Genomic DNA, 17135 nt, shown 5'->3' on the forward strand with positions numbered 1-17135 from the left:
AGACCGTTTGCTTTTGTTTGACTTCTTCAAGCCTTTCCAGGTAGTAGAGGAAGATTCAGATGTTGGGTGGCTGGAGGGATGTAGGAAGTCTTCATGAGAGTATTCCTTCTGTCCTTTCCAGCCTACTGGTTGTGTAGCTGGTGACTTCACCCCACGAGGCAAAAGTTTGGTGGCATGTTGTTGCACTGTTTGAGGAGATGATGGGGATACAATCATGATGCTGGGAAATTTCACAACCACAATGGTAAATTTGAGGTTGCAAGTCTGTGTGGCCATGTCCTTCATGGAGCAAGATGTAGCAAGAACAGTACTGCAGGTGCCATATGGTACAACACAGGGTTTCTGACTAGCCAACGACTTGTGAGCATCTAGGTAACGCACTTTTTCTTTCACCCGGACCTCCTGTACACCCCGCTCAGCGGGATACACGGGACAATCGTGGGAGGGCCAGCGGCATGATCGCCATTGCAGTTGATGCAGCGGGGAGAAGGAGGTGGACAATCACCCTCATGATCATCCCTGCCACTGGTTACATACTTTGCTGGTGTTGACAGAACTATCGAGTGTGGTTGTAACAACGACACTGATAGCAGTGCATCGTATTTGGAATACACAGTTTAGTCAATAGTCAGTTTAGTCAATAATTAGTGGAATACACAGTTTAGTCAAAAATCAGCCGCCTTTAGTGAATTAGCAGTCTAGTTAAAAGTTGATTAAGTCTCTTCAGTAAACTGATTCCTTAGGATGGATAGGATGTGCGACTGCTGTGTATGGACGCAGGAGAAGCTGGCCACCCTTCGCGAACAGCTGAGCGTGTTGATGGCCACGGTCAGCCGTCTTCAGGCTGCTGCCTCTGAGTGTATCGGCAGTGAGGTGTCTGGTGCGTTGCATGCTACACCCCAGGTGTTACATGCTTCACCCACTGTCCCTGCTGTTGAGACATCTTCGCAGGTACTGGGCACGGTTGGGCCACACTCTCCCCAAGGGGAGTGGCGGGTTCAGCGCTGTTCGCGGCGCACGAGGCAGAGGGTAAATGTGGAGGCTGGCCGTGTGGCATCGCCCGCTCTGCCTGTGAGTGGACGTGTGGCTGGTCCGAGCAGGCACACGGGGGGGGAGGGGTTTATTAGTTATTGGGAGCTCCAACGTTAGGAGGGTGATGGAGCCCCTTAGGGAACTAGCGGAAAGGTTGGGGAAGAAGGCCAGTGTTCACTCTGTCTGCTTGCCGGGGGGTCTCATCCGAGATGTGGAGGAGGCCCTACCGGCGGCGATAGAAGGCACTGGGTGCACGCGACTGCAAATTGTTGCTCATGTTGGCACCAATGACTCCTGCCGTCTGGGTTAGAGATCATCCTCAGTTCGTACAGGCGGTTGGCGGAGTTGGTGAAGGCGGAAAGTCTCGCTCGCGGGGTGGAATCAGAGCTAACTATTTGCAGTATCATTCCCAGAACCGATCGCGGTCCTCTGATTTGGAGCCGAGTGGAAGGCTTAAACCAGAGGCTCAGACGATTCTGCGGAGAGCTGATGTGCAAATTTCTCGACCTCCGCTATCAAGTGGAGAAATGTAGGGTCCCCCTGAATAGGTCAGGCGTGCACTACACGCCGGAAGCGGCTACATGGGTAGCGGAGTACATGTGGAGTGTACATGGGGGTTTTTTAGGTTAGAGAATTCCCTCCCTAGGCCCGACAAGACGCCTCCTGAGACGCGGCAAGATAGGAGTAGGCAAAATGCAACAGGGAATAACAATATTAATGTGCTAATAGTAAACTGCAGGAGTGTCTATAGTAAGGTCCCAGAACTACTCTCATTAATAAACGGTCACAATGCCCATATAGTACTAAGGACAGAAAGTTGGCTGAAACTAGACGTAAACAGCAATGAAATCCTAAACTCAGATTGGAATGTATACCGCAGAGACAGACTGGACAGTGAAGGGGTAGGCATGTTTATAGCGATAAGAAGCGCAATAGTATCAAAGGAAATTCACGGAGATCCGAATTGTGAAATGATTTGAGTGAAGGTCATGGTTAAAGCAACATCAGACATGGTAATTGGATGTCTCTATAGGCCCCCAGGCTAAGCAGCTGCTGTGGCTGAGCAACTGAAGAATAATTTGGAATATATTTCGAGTAGATTTCCCCACCATGTTATAGTTCTGGGTGGAGATTTTAATTTGCCGGATATAGACTGGGAGACTCAAACGTTCATAACGGGCAGCAGGGAAAAAGAATCCAGCGAAAATTTTTAAGTGCTTTATCTGAAAACTACGTTGAGCAGTTGAACAGAGAAACGACTCGTGGCGATAACATATTAGACCTTCTGGTGACAAACAGACCCGATCTATTTGAATCAGTTAATGCAGAACAGGGAATCAGCGATCATAAAGTGGTTACTGCATCGATGATTTCAGCCTTAAATAGAAATATTAAAAAAGGTAGGAAGATTTTTCTGTTTAGCACAAATAGCAAAAAACAGATTTCAGAGTACTTGATGGCTCAACACAAAAGTTTTGTCTCAAGTACAGATAGTGTCGAGGATCAGTGGACAAAGTTCAAAACCATGGTACAATATGCGTTAGATGAGTATGTGCCAAGCACGATCGTAAGAAATGGGAAAGAGCCACCGTGGTGCAACAACAGAGTTAGAAAACTGCTGCGGAAGCAAAGGGAACTTCACAGCAAACATAAACATTGCCAAAGCCTTTCAGGCAAACAAAAATTATGCGAAGCGAAATGTAGTGTGAGGAGGGCTATGCGAGAGGTGTTCAATGAATTCAAAAGTCAAGTTCTATGTACTGACTTGGCAGAAAATCCTAAGAAATTTTGGTCTTATGTCAAAGCGGTTGGTGGATCAAAACAAAATGTCCAGACACTATGTGGACCAAAATGGTACTGAAACAGAGGATGACAGAGTAAAGGCCGAAACACTAAATGTCTTCTTCCAAAGCTGTTTCACAGAGCAAGACTGCACTGTAGTTCCTTCTTTAGATTGTCGCACAGGTAACAAAATGGTAGATATCGAAATAGACGACAGAGGGATAGAGAAACAATTAAAATCGCTCAAAAGAGGAAAGGCCGCTGGACCTGATGGGATACCAGTTCGATTTTACACAGAGTACGCGAAGGAACTTGCCCCCCTTCTTGCAGCGGTGTACCGTAGGTCTCTAGAAGAGCGAAGCATTCCAAAGGATTGGAAAAGGACACAGGTCATCCCCGTTTTCAAGAAGGGACGTCGAACAGATGTGCAAACTATAGACCTTAATCTCTAACGTCGATCAATTGTAGAATTTTGGAACATGTATTATGTTCGAGTATAATGACTTTTCTGGAAACTAGAAATCTACTCTGTAGGAATCAGCATGGGTTTAGAAAAAGACAGTTGCGTGAAACCCAGCTCGCACTATTCATCCACGAGACTCAGAGGGCCATAGACATGGGTTCACAGGTAGATGCCGTGTTTCTTGATTTCCGCAAGGCGTTTGACACATTTCCCCACAGCCATTTAATGAACAAAGTAAGAGCTTAAGGACTATCAGAGCAATTGTGTGATTGGATTGAGGAGTTCCTAGATAACAGAACGCAGCATGTCATTCTCAATGGAGAGAAGTCTTCCGAAGTAAGAGTGATTTCAGGTGTGCCGCAGGGGAATGTCATAGGACCGTTGCTATTCACAATATACATAAATGACCTTGTGGATGACATCGGAAATTCACCGAGGCTTTTTGCGGATGATGCTGTGGTGTATCGAGAGGTTGCAACAATGAAAAATTGTACTGAATTGCAGGAGGATCTGCAGCAAATTGACGCATGGTGCAGGGAATGGCAATTGAATCTCAATGTAGACAAGTGTAATGTGATGCGAATACATAGAAAGATAGGTCCCTTATCATTCAGCTACGAAATAGCAGGTCAGCAACTGGAAGCAGTTAATTCCAAAAAATTATCTGGGATCTGGGAGTACGCATTAGGAGTGATTTAAAATGGAATGATCATATGAAGTTGATTATCGGTAAAGCAGACAGATTCATTGGAAGAATCCTACGGAAATGCAATCTGAAAACAAAGGAAGTAGGTTACAGTACTCTTGTTCAACTACTGCTTGAATACTGCTCAACAGTGTGGGATCCGTACCAGATAGGGTTGATAGAAGAGATAGAGAAGATCCAACGGAGAGAAGCGTGCTTCGTTACAGGATCATTTAGTAAACGTGAAAGCGTTACGGAGATGACAGATAAACTCCAGTGGAAGACTCTGCAGGAGAGACGCTCAGTAGCTCGGAACGGGCTTTTGTTAAAGTTTCGAGAACATACCTTCACCGAAGAGTCAAGCAGTATATTGCTCCCTCCTACGTATATCTTGCAAAGAGACCATGAGGATAAAATCAGAGAGATTACAGCCCACACAGAAGCATACTGACAATCCTCCTTTCCACGAACAATATGAGACTGGAATAGAAGGGAGAACTGATAGAGGTACTCAGGGTACCCTCCACCACACAACATCAGGTGGCTTGCAGAGTATGGATGTAGATGTAGATAGAATATACGGTCTTACTGTGGTAACTTCATAACCTGCTACGATCTTTGATGGAAGAACCACTCTATCAAAAGTGAGAAAGAGAGTGCGTGTGGGCACTAAGGAGACATCTACTTTTTTCAACACTCGACGGATGGCAATGACACCCAGACCAGAGATGTACCTTTGAATTTCTGCCTGTCAGACCATCAAGAAGCCTTTTGTAAATAACATCACAGGAAGAATTCAGTGTTTGATGGGCATTGACACAAGCAGGATAGCCATGGAGGAGTGATGATGCAAGCAGTTGTTGTGCTTGAGAATCAGAAGTAGCCTCCAAAAGAAAAGTACCATTGTGTTAACCAGAGCAGGATTTCACAGGGCCAGCAATGGCTTCAACACCTTACTGAATAATAAATGGATTCGGTGTTGTGAAGGACAGTATTTTTAGGTGCGATTTTCAGATCAAAAAAAGAAACAGGCACTAAAATAAGATAAAAATGGGGTAAGAAGATGCTGATTTAATCAACTAATTCAACAAGTTCTCTTTTGCTTGTTTTAGTTTATTAAATTGCAAACAAATACATCAAATTATCATTCATTAGAAGAAGGAAAAAACAAAGCCGTTGCATGGGTCAATAAGTCTATCTAACTGTTTTTAAAAGTGTTTCTATTAGGAGAAAATTTGGTACTCACTAGGCATAGAAACTCTACATATGTGGCAAATTCCTCAATAACCACATTATTCTGAGGACTAGACTCAAGTTTGTCTTTGGCAATGCCATCCAGCTGCTCTCTCATATAAGGAAGAACATCCTACAGTTTTTTTCCTTTTCACAACCTTGCTCTGCTTATCATTTAAGAGGTGCAGTCAGGTACTTGTAACTATGGACAGAAAATAGTTCTGTCCACAAATTATGCATTTTCTCCAGTATCAGAAGTTGCTTTGCCTTCAGAATTGCACCTGTGTCAGCTGCATCCAAAGAACGAACAAACTCTCTAATTTTGACACACACTATACAAGATGCCCAGGAAGTAATAACCGAGTAATCTGGAGGGACGGGCCATTCATTTCCCTGTTCGCAACATGATGTCTTAGAGCTTCCAGAATGATCTATAGGGCAGAGATGAATTGGTTTGTGATGTCACATTCATTCCTTATGGAATCACAAACCCTCCGAAGGGCATTGATCAATCATGTCACCTGCTTCAATTTAGGGAATAAAGGTTTCAATTGGTTAACAGCTGAAATCAGGAGCAGAGCCTGGTACATAAGCACCAGAAGAACTTTTTAAACCTTGATACCATTTGGCCACAGTTTCTGACAGAACTTCATGATTGACTGCGTTACTGAACTGCCATTGGCTTTGACTTTTAAATTTCCACTTTTAAATTTTGTAAATTTGCGGTAAGACCTTACGGACCGAACTAGTTAGGTCATCGATCCCTATCATCCACATTTAACAACGTGGGGTTAACTACAAATTAATCACGTTCAATGTTAACATGCAATAACCACTCACAGATGGCAGGTCACAGCACTAGCAGCAGAGGGCATATGAAGCGCATCTGTGGGGAGCGGAAAACAGTCCAGTTGTTGTTATAATGTGGAAACAGTGATTTATCTGATACCCAAAAGCACATGAGCAGTTCCAAAATGGTTAGGTTTGTAAATTGTTTGCCACTGCGGTTAAAGTTGACCATGCATGGCAAAATGGCACTATCCAAAATGGGCACTGATATGCTGGTGCGCCACGGGTGACAGATGTTGGGTGAATAATAGCTGTGGAGAAGTCTGCAACTGTTGAGAAACTGACTGTCAAGATGAACCAAGGGGCTACCAAACAGAGTCTCCTCAATGACCATTCAGCAAACAATGTTGGGTATTGTCCTCCACAACAGGTGCTTTGCTCATGCACTCATGTTGACTGCTGTTCAATGGCAATGAAAGCTGTAATCCTCTCTGTCCATCTCCTCCTCACACTATCCCTGTTCAATTCCTCCTTTCTTCTATATCTCTTTTTTTCCCAGCTGCACCTTCCATCTATCCAGAAGACGTGGGCAGAGAGAGGGGGAGGAGGAGATGGACAAAGAGATGGTGAAGCAGTAGATATGTGCAATACACAAGTCAAACCCGTACGAAATTGAAGCCATGGGAAATGGCTATAGTTAAAATGTATGTAGCTTTCAAAGTTGAAAGTTGCTATCTTGGGTTAATGCAGTGGATTACCTGACTAACATTTAAATAGGCAGGCAGGGTGAAGTTAAGAGTCTTATCTTCATTGTTTGGTTGGTAAGTATGGCTTTTGATAACACTGTACAGGCAGACAGCTGTGTGGGCATAATTGTTACTTGGAACTTTGAATTATTCTGATGTGCTACCATTTAGAACTTATTATGGGTGCATCAGTTCAGGACAGAAACACTTTGTGTCTGATTACTAGTGAGCATAGACTCTTAGTCACACCATCAGTGAGTGAACACTTCTGTTGCAGTGAATTTGTTAATGTACAGAGATTTGTATGTGCTGGCTGAATTTTAAGATTTGCTGCTATTTAGGTGACCTAATTCACTGCTCTTTTCTTAGTTTATAACCACTATTGCTTAAATAACACACTGATTGCACTGTAAAGTTGCACGTTTTTCTTTTATATTTGTATTGTGTTCAGCAACTACCTGTTTGAACCCAGCACTCAGAACAAGTTTCTATTTGATTTGAATAAATGCATGATTAATACCAATCCTTTGCTTATGAGCCACATTATTGTCCTCCAATATCACATCCTATTTTTCCATTATTATTCACAATCATTTATTAATTTATTTGCATATTCATAATGTGCCCACGCTAATTTAAGGTGCCTTATGACTGATCCTGGTTTGTAAGGTCTCAAAGCAATGGTACATTATCAAAACTATGTTGTACTGATGAGCCATATTTAGTTTTAAGGTCATGAACTCTCCTTCTGGTGGTTAGGTACTGATGAATTAATGCTGACCCCAATTAATTTCTCATCTTTAATTTTTTACTGAGCCCAAGAGATGTTTCTATTGTTTGGCCTCATTCAGGATTAAAACTGTTGTAGCTAGTATGCTGCAATGGGAGCAGCAGAAGTGACACACACTTTAAGAATAGAATGAATGATATTTGTGAACCGAAACCACATATCATATGATTAAATTTTTCTAGACTAAGAAAACTTTTTGTGACTGTACAGTGCTGCTCCAAAATATACTCCATGAAGAGGCTCTTCCAGCTCGAGTGCCAACATGCTGGCAGCCTGGAGCCTGCAGGCAGATGTGATCAAGACTGAATGGAGAGCTGATATATGGGAAAACTAACAATCTACCTGCAGCGTATGAGACCATACATTGAACCAAGCACTTATGGGCATGGCTCACAAACACAACAGCACGAGGTGCAACTGCAGTTTAGTAGAGACACAAGACAGGTAACATATGTCTACTACTTGTGTGCATGTCCATGAGTGGACTGATGGGTGCTCATGGGCGAGTGTGCCCCATGCAGGCCAGCACTGGAACAGCTTACAAGATGACAAACTGAAAATAGTCTAAGTAAACAGGCTTTCACATTACAGTGTCATTAAGGGAGGAAATTAATCTTGTGGTAAAGACAACAGTAGCCATTTTCAATAGAAGATCATAAAAGCAAGACTCCCAATGGAACTTCCCATTTTTCTTCAGACATCAGAATTATATATATATATATATATATATATATATATATATACCAAGCGGGAAAGCGCCGGCAGACAGGCACATGAACAAAACACACAAACACACACACACACAGAATTACGAGCTTTCGCAACTGGCAGTTGCTTCGTCAGGAAAGAGGGAAGGAGCTACTGCCAGTTGCGAAAGCTCGTAATTCTGTGTGTGTGTTTGTGTGTTTTGTTCATGTGCCTGTCTGCCGGCGCTTTCCCGCTTCGTAAGTCTTGGAATCTTTGTTTTTAATATATTTTTCCCATGTGGAAGTTTCTTTCTGTTTTATAAGAAACTTCCACATGGGAAAAATATATCAAAAACATAGATTCCAAGACTTACCAAGCGGGAAAGCGCCGGCAGACAGGCACATGAACAAAAACACACACACACACACACACACACACACACACACACACACACACACACACACACACACACACACACACACAGAATTACTAGCTTTCGCAACTGATGGTTGCTTCTTCAGGAAGGAGAGGGAAAGACGAAAGGATGTGGGTTTTAAGGGAGAGGGTAAGGAGTCATTCCAATCCCGGGAGCGGAAAGACTTCCCTGAGGGGAAAAAAAGGACAGTGTACACTCTCACACACAAACACACACATATCCATCCGCACATACACAGACACAAGCAGACATATTTAAATGTCTGGCCTTTAAATATGTCTGCTTGTGTCTGTGTATGTGCGGATGGATATGTGTGTGTTTGTGTGTGAGAGTGTACACCTGTCCTTTTTTTCCCCTCAGGGAAGTCTCTCCACTCCCGGGATTGGAATGACTCCTTACCCTCTCCCTTAAAACCCACATCCTTTCGTCTTTCCCTCTCCTTCCTGAAGAAGCAACCATCGGTTGCGAAAGCTAGTAATTCTGTGTGTGTGTGTTTGTGTGTTTTGTTCATGTGCCTGTCTGCCGGCGCTTTCCCGCTTGGTAAGTCTATATATGATTTAAAATGTTCAGCTTTAATTGTTACTTGAGCATCCTGTGAAGAATTCTACTTCAGGAACTGTGTGCACTGTATCTCTTTGCAGTCAAGTAACGACCTGATCACTGAACCACAAGCCAATGTTGTCAGCTACCCTAATAGCTAAATTTTTAACATTACATTCATTGTATGTCTTTCACAAAGACATTTGTGTGAACAACAAATAGAATTTTTAAAATCATTTGCTATGTTTTGGGACAGAAAACATACATGTTGAGTCTTAAAATAATAATGGAAATTTTTTGTGTTTGGAAAGAATTTTATTTGTCTAAATCAATTTTCATCCCCTCCAATGTACTCCCCATTAGAAATCATACATTTACACCAGTACATTCTTCAACTTAATAACATTACTGGAATTCTTATCTTTGGAATAACTTTTTGTTCTCTCAGTGATGCTTCTTTAACTTTATCTATATTTGTAGAATGATGGGCCTTTAGGGCTTTCCTTTCTTTTTGGGAACAGAAAAAGGTCACATGGGGCCGTGCCTGGCAAATGTGGAGACTGAGATGTCATTCTTACATTGTATCTGTGAACAGATTCACGCAAGAGCAACAAAGTGTGAGCAAGTACTTTATCATGATGCAACATCCATGAAATGTTTCACCACAAATACAAATTTATTTCTAGATTGCTTCACATACACAGAGTTGAATTTTTAAGTAGTAAACCTTACTGTTCATTCAACTTTCTGGCAAAAAATCATGGTTCACAATGCCATTAAAAACTAACACCATGAGCAAAACCTTCACATTTGACCCACTTGTAGAGCTTTTTTCAAACTTGGCAATTCAGAATACTTCCAAAGAGATAACTAAGTCTCAGCTCCATGATCGCACCTGTAAGCCTATGTGTCACCATCTGTTGTGACATGTTTCAGTAGTTCCTCATTGTTGACTACTTCTGTTCTGAGCAATTTGCATTCACCGATAATTTTGTTGAAAATTAACAATATAGTGAAACATTTTACTGTAATACATTTCATACTCAAACATCTAAGGAGAAAAAAAATGTAGCATGGGCCAACTGATATACCATTATCATCTTCAGTTTCATTGGCTGTGACTCATCAACTGCTCATGATCATTTCTTTCAATTTTCCAAGACTGCATATGTTGATGGTATGGCCGGAAATCCAGCGTGTTCATTGTCTTCAACACTGTCATGATGTTTACCACATGTAAACCCTTGTTTTACTCATAGCAGACTCACCAAAAGCAATATTCAACATTTATACAATTTTGCTGCAGTTGCTTATAGCAAAAACTATAACAAATTCTCCAATCCATTTTTCTACAAAGAAAATAATTGCTGCTATTGCCAAAACACATGTAACGTTTTTTAGTCTGGTGCCAGCTAACACTGCACACACACTTTTCTCACATTTTCACCAATACAAGAAAGAAAGAAGAAGAAGAAGAAGAAGAAGAAGAAGAAAAAACTTGTGAATTAAGGTAATACAACATTCAAAGTTACAAAAAGTCCTGGTGATTATATTAACTATTATTCAATTGCAGCTTAGTAGAAGTATTTTATATCTTAGTACACAGTAATTATTGTTGACAATATAATCTGATTGGATAAATAAAAAAATATAATCACCCAGCAGAAGTAGGAGAACACACATATATAAAAAAAGGTTTTACTTATGCAAGCTTTTGAAGTCAGTGGCTCTTTCTTATGGTGGAAGGGTTGACGGGGACAGAAGAGGTGTGAAGGACAAGAACTGGAGAAGTTTAGGAAAAGAGAGAGAGTTCCAAAAAGTGAGCCAGAAGCCCAGGTCAGGGGCGACTTACTGGACAGGATGAGAAGGAAAGACTTATTTTTGGGGACTGCATTGGGCAACATTTGATAGCCTGAGAGCTTAAAGGTGGAAGATAGGATAACATACAAGACAGGAATTACTGCAAGTTAGGAAGAGTGAAAAGCTAAGCACTGTACTCAACAGAGGTGGGAGGGGGGACAGTAAACAGTAGACAGGTCGTCGGAAAATGAAAGATGCAGAAAATTAAAATAGAGAGAAGAAAGGAGTAGCTACTCTAAGTACTTACCAACAACTACTTCACCTTTGAGGTGCAGACATACAAAGAGACAAAGAGCACAACCACAGGAACCAGGATGGCTGCTTCCTATGTCAACCTTTTCATGGGTCGCTTAGAGGGGGCTTTCCTGGGATCCATAAGCATTCAGCCCCTAGTTTGGTTTGGATACACTGATGGCATCTTTGCCTGGTGAGGCTGACCTGTTAAAACTCCTGAAATCTCTAAATACCTTTCTCCAATTAAATTTCAGATGATCCTATTCATCCCATACTGCATTCCTTTATGTTGATCTCATCTCATTAAACCTACTAACAAACAGCAGTACTTACATTTCGACAGTTGCCGTTCTTTCCACATCAAATGTTTCCTCCCATACAGCCTTGGTATTCAAGACAAACATCTTTGTTCAGATGCAGACTCTTTACAGCAGTACACCACCATTCTCATCTCAGCCTTTAATGGATGTACTTATACGTTGGCCTAGCTCGAAAGTACACTTCGTGGGCCATCACATCCAATCCTAGTCCTGCTGATCCTTCCAAAAAACTACTTTGAAGTGCACCACTTGTCATTCAGTATTATCCTCGTCTTGAATGTATTTATCAGCTACTTGACAAGGCCATGACTTCCTAAAATCTCACTCTGAAATGAGACCCATTTGTCTGAAATTTTGTCCACCACACCTAGAATAGCTTCTTGTTGCCCTCACAATATCTGCAATATCTTTGTCAGACCCTATGCTCCATCTGCACCCCTCTCCCTATCCTATGGTTCCAACCCCTGTGACTGTCTCTGCTGCAAGACTTGCCCTATGCACCCTCCTACCACGACCTACAGCAGCCCTGTAACTGGCAAAACATACACTATCAACACATCTTATAGCGGCTTTTATGTCAACACTGTTCAGCCTTCTGCACTGGCATGACTACCACCAAGTTATCAGTTAGGATAAATGGGCATAATCAGAGGGCGTACACTGGCAACACACAATATTCTGTTGCACAGCATGCTCTTCAATAAGACAGTCATGACCTCAGTGGCTGCTTCACCACACACGCCTTTCGGATTTTCTTCCCAGACACCAGTTTCTCAGAACTCCACAACTGGAAACTAGTGCTACAACATGCCCTTGGTTCTCACACCCGCCTGGCCTTAATTTAGATTAATTTCATCCGCTTCAGTGTTTCTTCACAGTAACTAATTCTTCCTTCACTCCATTTTAGTTTTCTACATCTTTTGTTTTCTGACTTTCAATTTTTCTGACCGTGTATTTTTCATTCTTATTAACTCATACACTATGTTCTAGCAGTAAGCTCTGTGTTGCGCACTACCCTGTCTTCCATCCTCAAACTCTGAGGTTTTCAAATCTTGCACAGTGCAGTCCCCAATAGTCAGTCTTTCTTTCTCATCCTATCAGCTAATTCTCCCCTGACCGAGGGTTCTAGGTGACTTTTTCGTACCCTGCACCTTTTCCTAAACCTCTGCAGTCCTTCCCATTTACCCTTCTTCCTTCCCCTTCAGCCATTCTGCCAGGAGGAGTAGCCACTGACTCTGAAAGATAGTTTAAGTAAAACCTTTTTTGTGTGTGTGTTCTCCTACCACCACCACTAGGTGAGTGGATTTATTTTATCTATCCAATTACAGTAAATACTGCTGGGTATACATGTGCTTCGGCGTGTACAGCTTATCGCATAGTTGAAAACTCTTAAGCTTGTATGTTGTAAAGAAGTCGATGGATGTCTCACCAATGGTTATGATAAATAACAGTTAATATATATATTCTTATTGGAAAGGGAGATCAGCTCTCTATTAGTAAATATTTTACTATGCCACTTACCTGGAGAAAACTGGTACAAGTCATTGAAGTGCTCATCACAGAGTCCATTGTAGCCACCAAACACATACAGGCTATTTTTGTATACAACTGTCAACAAGAAAATGCATAATGCAGTTAATAGTAATTGAAACACAAAATAAAAAATAAAAAATGTAAGAAATGGGGAGAGGGGTTTGGAGAGAGAGAGAGAGAGAGAGAGAGAGAGAGAGAGAGAGAGAAGAGAAGAGTGAGTGAGTGAGTGAGTGAGTGAGTGTGAGTGTGTGTGTGTGTGTGTGTGTGTGTGTGTGTGTGTGTGTGTGTGTGTGTGTGAGCGCGCGGGCGATATAAAATTATTAATGCTGTGTAGGTTGACAAAGCACCATTTTAAAACTACGGAAACTTGGCACCACGTGTTCCGATTGGCTGCAAGATTGCCCTGTTGCCAGATGCTCTCGACAATGCATGACTATGAATGCTTTGCCTGACGGAGATCATGATGTATCGAAGGTGACCCGCACACCGGTAGCACCCCAGACTTCCATTCTGGGGATAGAATCCGCTGGGGCCCCGACACATCCATTGTAGTTTCATGATAAGGCATACTGGGAACCAACCCGTCAACAGCTGTTAGTTCGCATACAGAAAGTCTTTTACAAATTGTGTCAGCCCTGAAAAGGGCCGTTTTGTAGCTAGGACATTGTTTACTTAAAGGAGGTACTTTAACTGGCGACCTTCTGACACGACGTAAGCCTGGTAGTGCCTAACTCTTTCAAAGATTCCTGGAATTGTGCTGATGCAATTGGCGGCACGTTGAATGTGATCCATTGATTCCTCTTCGTTTGTAGGTGGTTCATTTCTGGGTGGGTGAACTAAAACCTTGAAGAATACCCACAGGAAGAAGTACTGTGGTGTGAGATCTAGTGATCATGAGGGTCATGTCCTATGACCACCTCTGCCAATTACCTGGCTGTTGAAGAGTTCATTTAAATACTTGCACACAGCATGACTTATGTGTGGGTGCCCCATCATGCTGCAACCACACGCACAGCTGTATGTCCAGGGGAACACATTCCAGCAGGCTGGGTAGAGTTTCTTGCAAAACATGAGGTTAATAATACCCCGGTAAGTCGAGGAGGTAGACGAACCGTCCAATCAGATGGTCACGTACAATGCCTGCCCAAATGTTGAGTGAAAGTCATTCCTGGTGTCCATGGACATACATGACATGAGGATTTCCCGTTGCCCAGTAATGAATGTTTTGAGTGTTGTAAAGGCCATCCCGATGGAAGGTGCACTCGTCGGTAAACAACACAATGGTGGGGAATGGGAGATCTCTTGCCACACTTCGCAGAATCCACAGGCAAAATCCTAGCCTGTTTTTGTAGTCTGCCACCATATTTAGGTCTTGGCCAGCATCCATTAAGTTTCCACCCTGTCCATCATCCCTCAAAACCTCCCAGACCAACCAGTGAGTGACCCCCATGTCGTGTCAAACCACTCTAGTACTTGTCATAGGTGCTTCCTCAAAGCACTTGAGAACAGTCTCTTCAAATGCAGCATCTCATCATGTTCGAGGTCTTCCAGCATCACCATGATATCCCACTAAAGAGCCTGTTTTGCTAAGTCGCTGGTGAGTTGCTGCAAACTTTTGCGGGCGTGGGTGGTTTCTTGCTAGGTACCGTTCCTCATACAACCAGTGAGCGTCATGCGTATTACCGTTGGCTAGTGCATAAACAAAAACCATACCTCGTTCTTCAAATAAATACTGTGCCGTCATGCTTACTGTGTAACTAAATCACAGGCGATGTGTGTGCTCTGAAGTGAAGCTTACATATGAATATTTACTATCACAAACAGTCTTGATCACAAATTATTTATTCTAGTGACCGGTTTAAACCACAACTGTGGTCATCTTCAGACCAATGAGCAACAACCACCTCCTGGTGGTAAATCACTACTCACCGGTCACCGGAATAAATAATTTGTGATCAAGACTGTTTTTGATAGTAAATATTAATAACAACATTGATCACTGTTTGCTCCCACAATGCATTCAAAAGTGATTTATGTGTGAATGCCTCAGACATGATTTGGAGACAAATAGCAAGACCTATTCAACACATGTGCGTATCACGTTTTGATCACTCTCCCTGCCTCAATCTCCCATATTTTTGCGAGTTACTTCCTGTACTTTTCCAGTGCCACACGACTATCTCTTCCTATCAACCCCTGCCCACCCCTCACTCTTTCTCCTTTCTATCCAAGTTTGCACCCACTAATTCCACCTCATCCAGTAACATGAGCCAGCCACCTTCTTCACATTTATCTAACCTCAGACCTGCTACCCACACTATTATATATATATTTTTTATTTATTCTTTACTTTGATCCTTGTGACTTCTCACCAATTTTAGTGAGTTTTTGCCTTTCGCTATTGCCAACCCCCTCAGATTTCATCTTGTTTCCCCGTTTTGCATCCATTTCATCCTTGTCACGAATTTTCACACATATTTCGGTGTATTTTTGTGAATTTTTTGGATGTAATTCTACGTTATTTTCGTAACTTTTCACATTTTTTTCCACCACCATGAATCCTTGCTCCTTCCATCTGCATCAATACAGAAAAGTTTCCTTGTCCCTAGCCAGATCCCAGTCCCACATACTGTTCCTGCGCTGTGCCCTAGCTCATGGAATCCCTCCTAATGGGCTTACCATTGAATTATCCATCTCTGGCTGCTGCCCCTCCTTCCACAATGCCCTCCACCTGTTCAGATTCCACCAATCCTTAGCCCACCAACTCCCAAAATCTCACCGTCCGGCCACAGAGGAGCATCTCCCTCATAAATCACTACCACCCAGATCTGGAGCAACTCAATTACATTCTCCGCCATCGTTTCGATACCTCTCATTGTGCCCTGAAACGAGATATGTCCTACCCACTATCCTTCCCACCCCTCCTACAGTGCTATTCCGCCATCCACCGAGCCTACACAACATACTCTTCCATCCTTACACAACCCTGATCCCAACCCTTTACCTCATGGCTCATATCCCTGTAACAGACCTAGATGCAAGACCTGTCCCATTCATCCATCATATCAAAATTGTTTCTAAGGGTGGAAGCAGAGCTATCTCACTACAATGTGAAATAAATATAATAAGCATAGTCACAGTATGCCCCTGTGCTCTACAGTCCTTTGTCTTACAGTGCAATGCCAAATTCATCTACTAGTTTCATGTTTCTGTTTCTTGTGTTCTTTATCAGGTCACTCACACCTGTAATATAGGTCGATATTACGATTATAGTATACTGCAACAAAATTAAATTAAATTAAATGAACACGTCTGTGTGACACATGAGAGTACAGCTAAAGCAGTGGACTGGTAATGAAAAGGTTACGAGTTCAAATACGGTACCCATTCAAACTTTTTAAATCTTTTTTGTTATAGTTCTCTAAGAAACGTATGTTCTCACAGTAAGTTGGTTATACAATTAATAGCTCTCACTTTAGTTAGTATTAATCCATTTATCAATTTAACAAACTATGTGTTTTGTTTCTTATACATGAATGTAAATAAAAAAAACAGAATTTACATGAATGATTATTCCTAGCTTTTAGTTATTGAACAATGCATTGCAATGCATATAGAACTGGAATCTGTAAATCATTATGTCGTCCTTGTTGATACCTAAGTAAAATACATTTCATTTCAGAGAAAAATCGGCAACAAGAAAGGTTCCTATGTATGAAGTCCTCAAGAAGCAGGTCTGTATTGTTAATACCACTTGAGAACATATTACTCAGCTAACCTGAAGAGAACACTAGACCGAACTTTGTTTGGTGTGTACAAGGCCATATACTACATTTGTAACACAACATACTGTTATTACTTCTTCCCTCAAAATGGCAACTAATTAATTGTAAATTTGTTAGTAATACAGCAACTGTCGGGAGATGGAGCACTGCTGCAACTGTGCATACAGTATAGCAAAACCCCAATACCATAATGTTAGCTACCCGACAGAAATCTCTACTT

At 42.0% G+C, this 17135-nt stretch overlaps 1 protein-coding gene across 7 annotated transcripts in view; it reads right to left on the reverse strand.

The window, feature by feature from the left end:
* Nucleotides 1–17135, reverse strand: part of LOC126278331 (kelch domain-containing protein 3) — a 111953-nt gene that overhangs the window by 31903 nt on the left and 62915 nt on the right. For all 7 annotated transcript variants that reach the window (XM_049978361.1, XM_049978360.1, XM_049978365.1 and 4 more), the window contains exon 6: nt 13119–13205. In XM_049978361.1, coding sequence (XP_049834318.1) covers nt 13119–13205 — 87 coding nt within the window. The remainder of the gene's footprint in view (nt 1–13118; nt 13206–17135) is intronic.

This window comes from Schistocerca gregaria, chromosome 6, assembly GCF_023897955.1.
Source record: "Schistocerca gregaria isolate iqSchGreg1 chromosome 6, iqSchGreg1.2, whole genome shotgun sequence".
NCBI classification, from domain to species: Eukaryota; Metazoa; Arthropoda; class Insecta; order Orthoptera; family Acrididae; genus Schistocerca; species Schistocerca gregaria.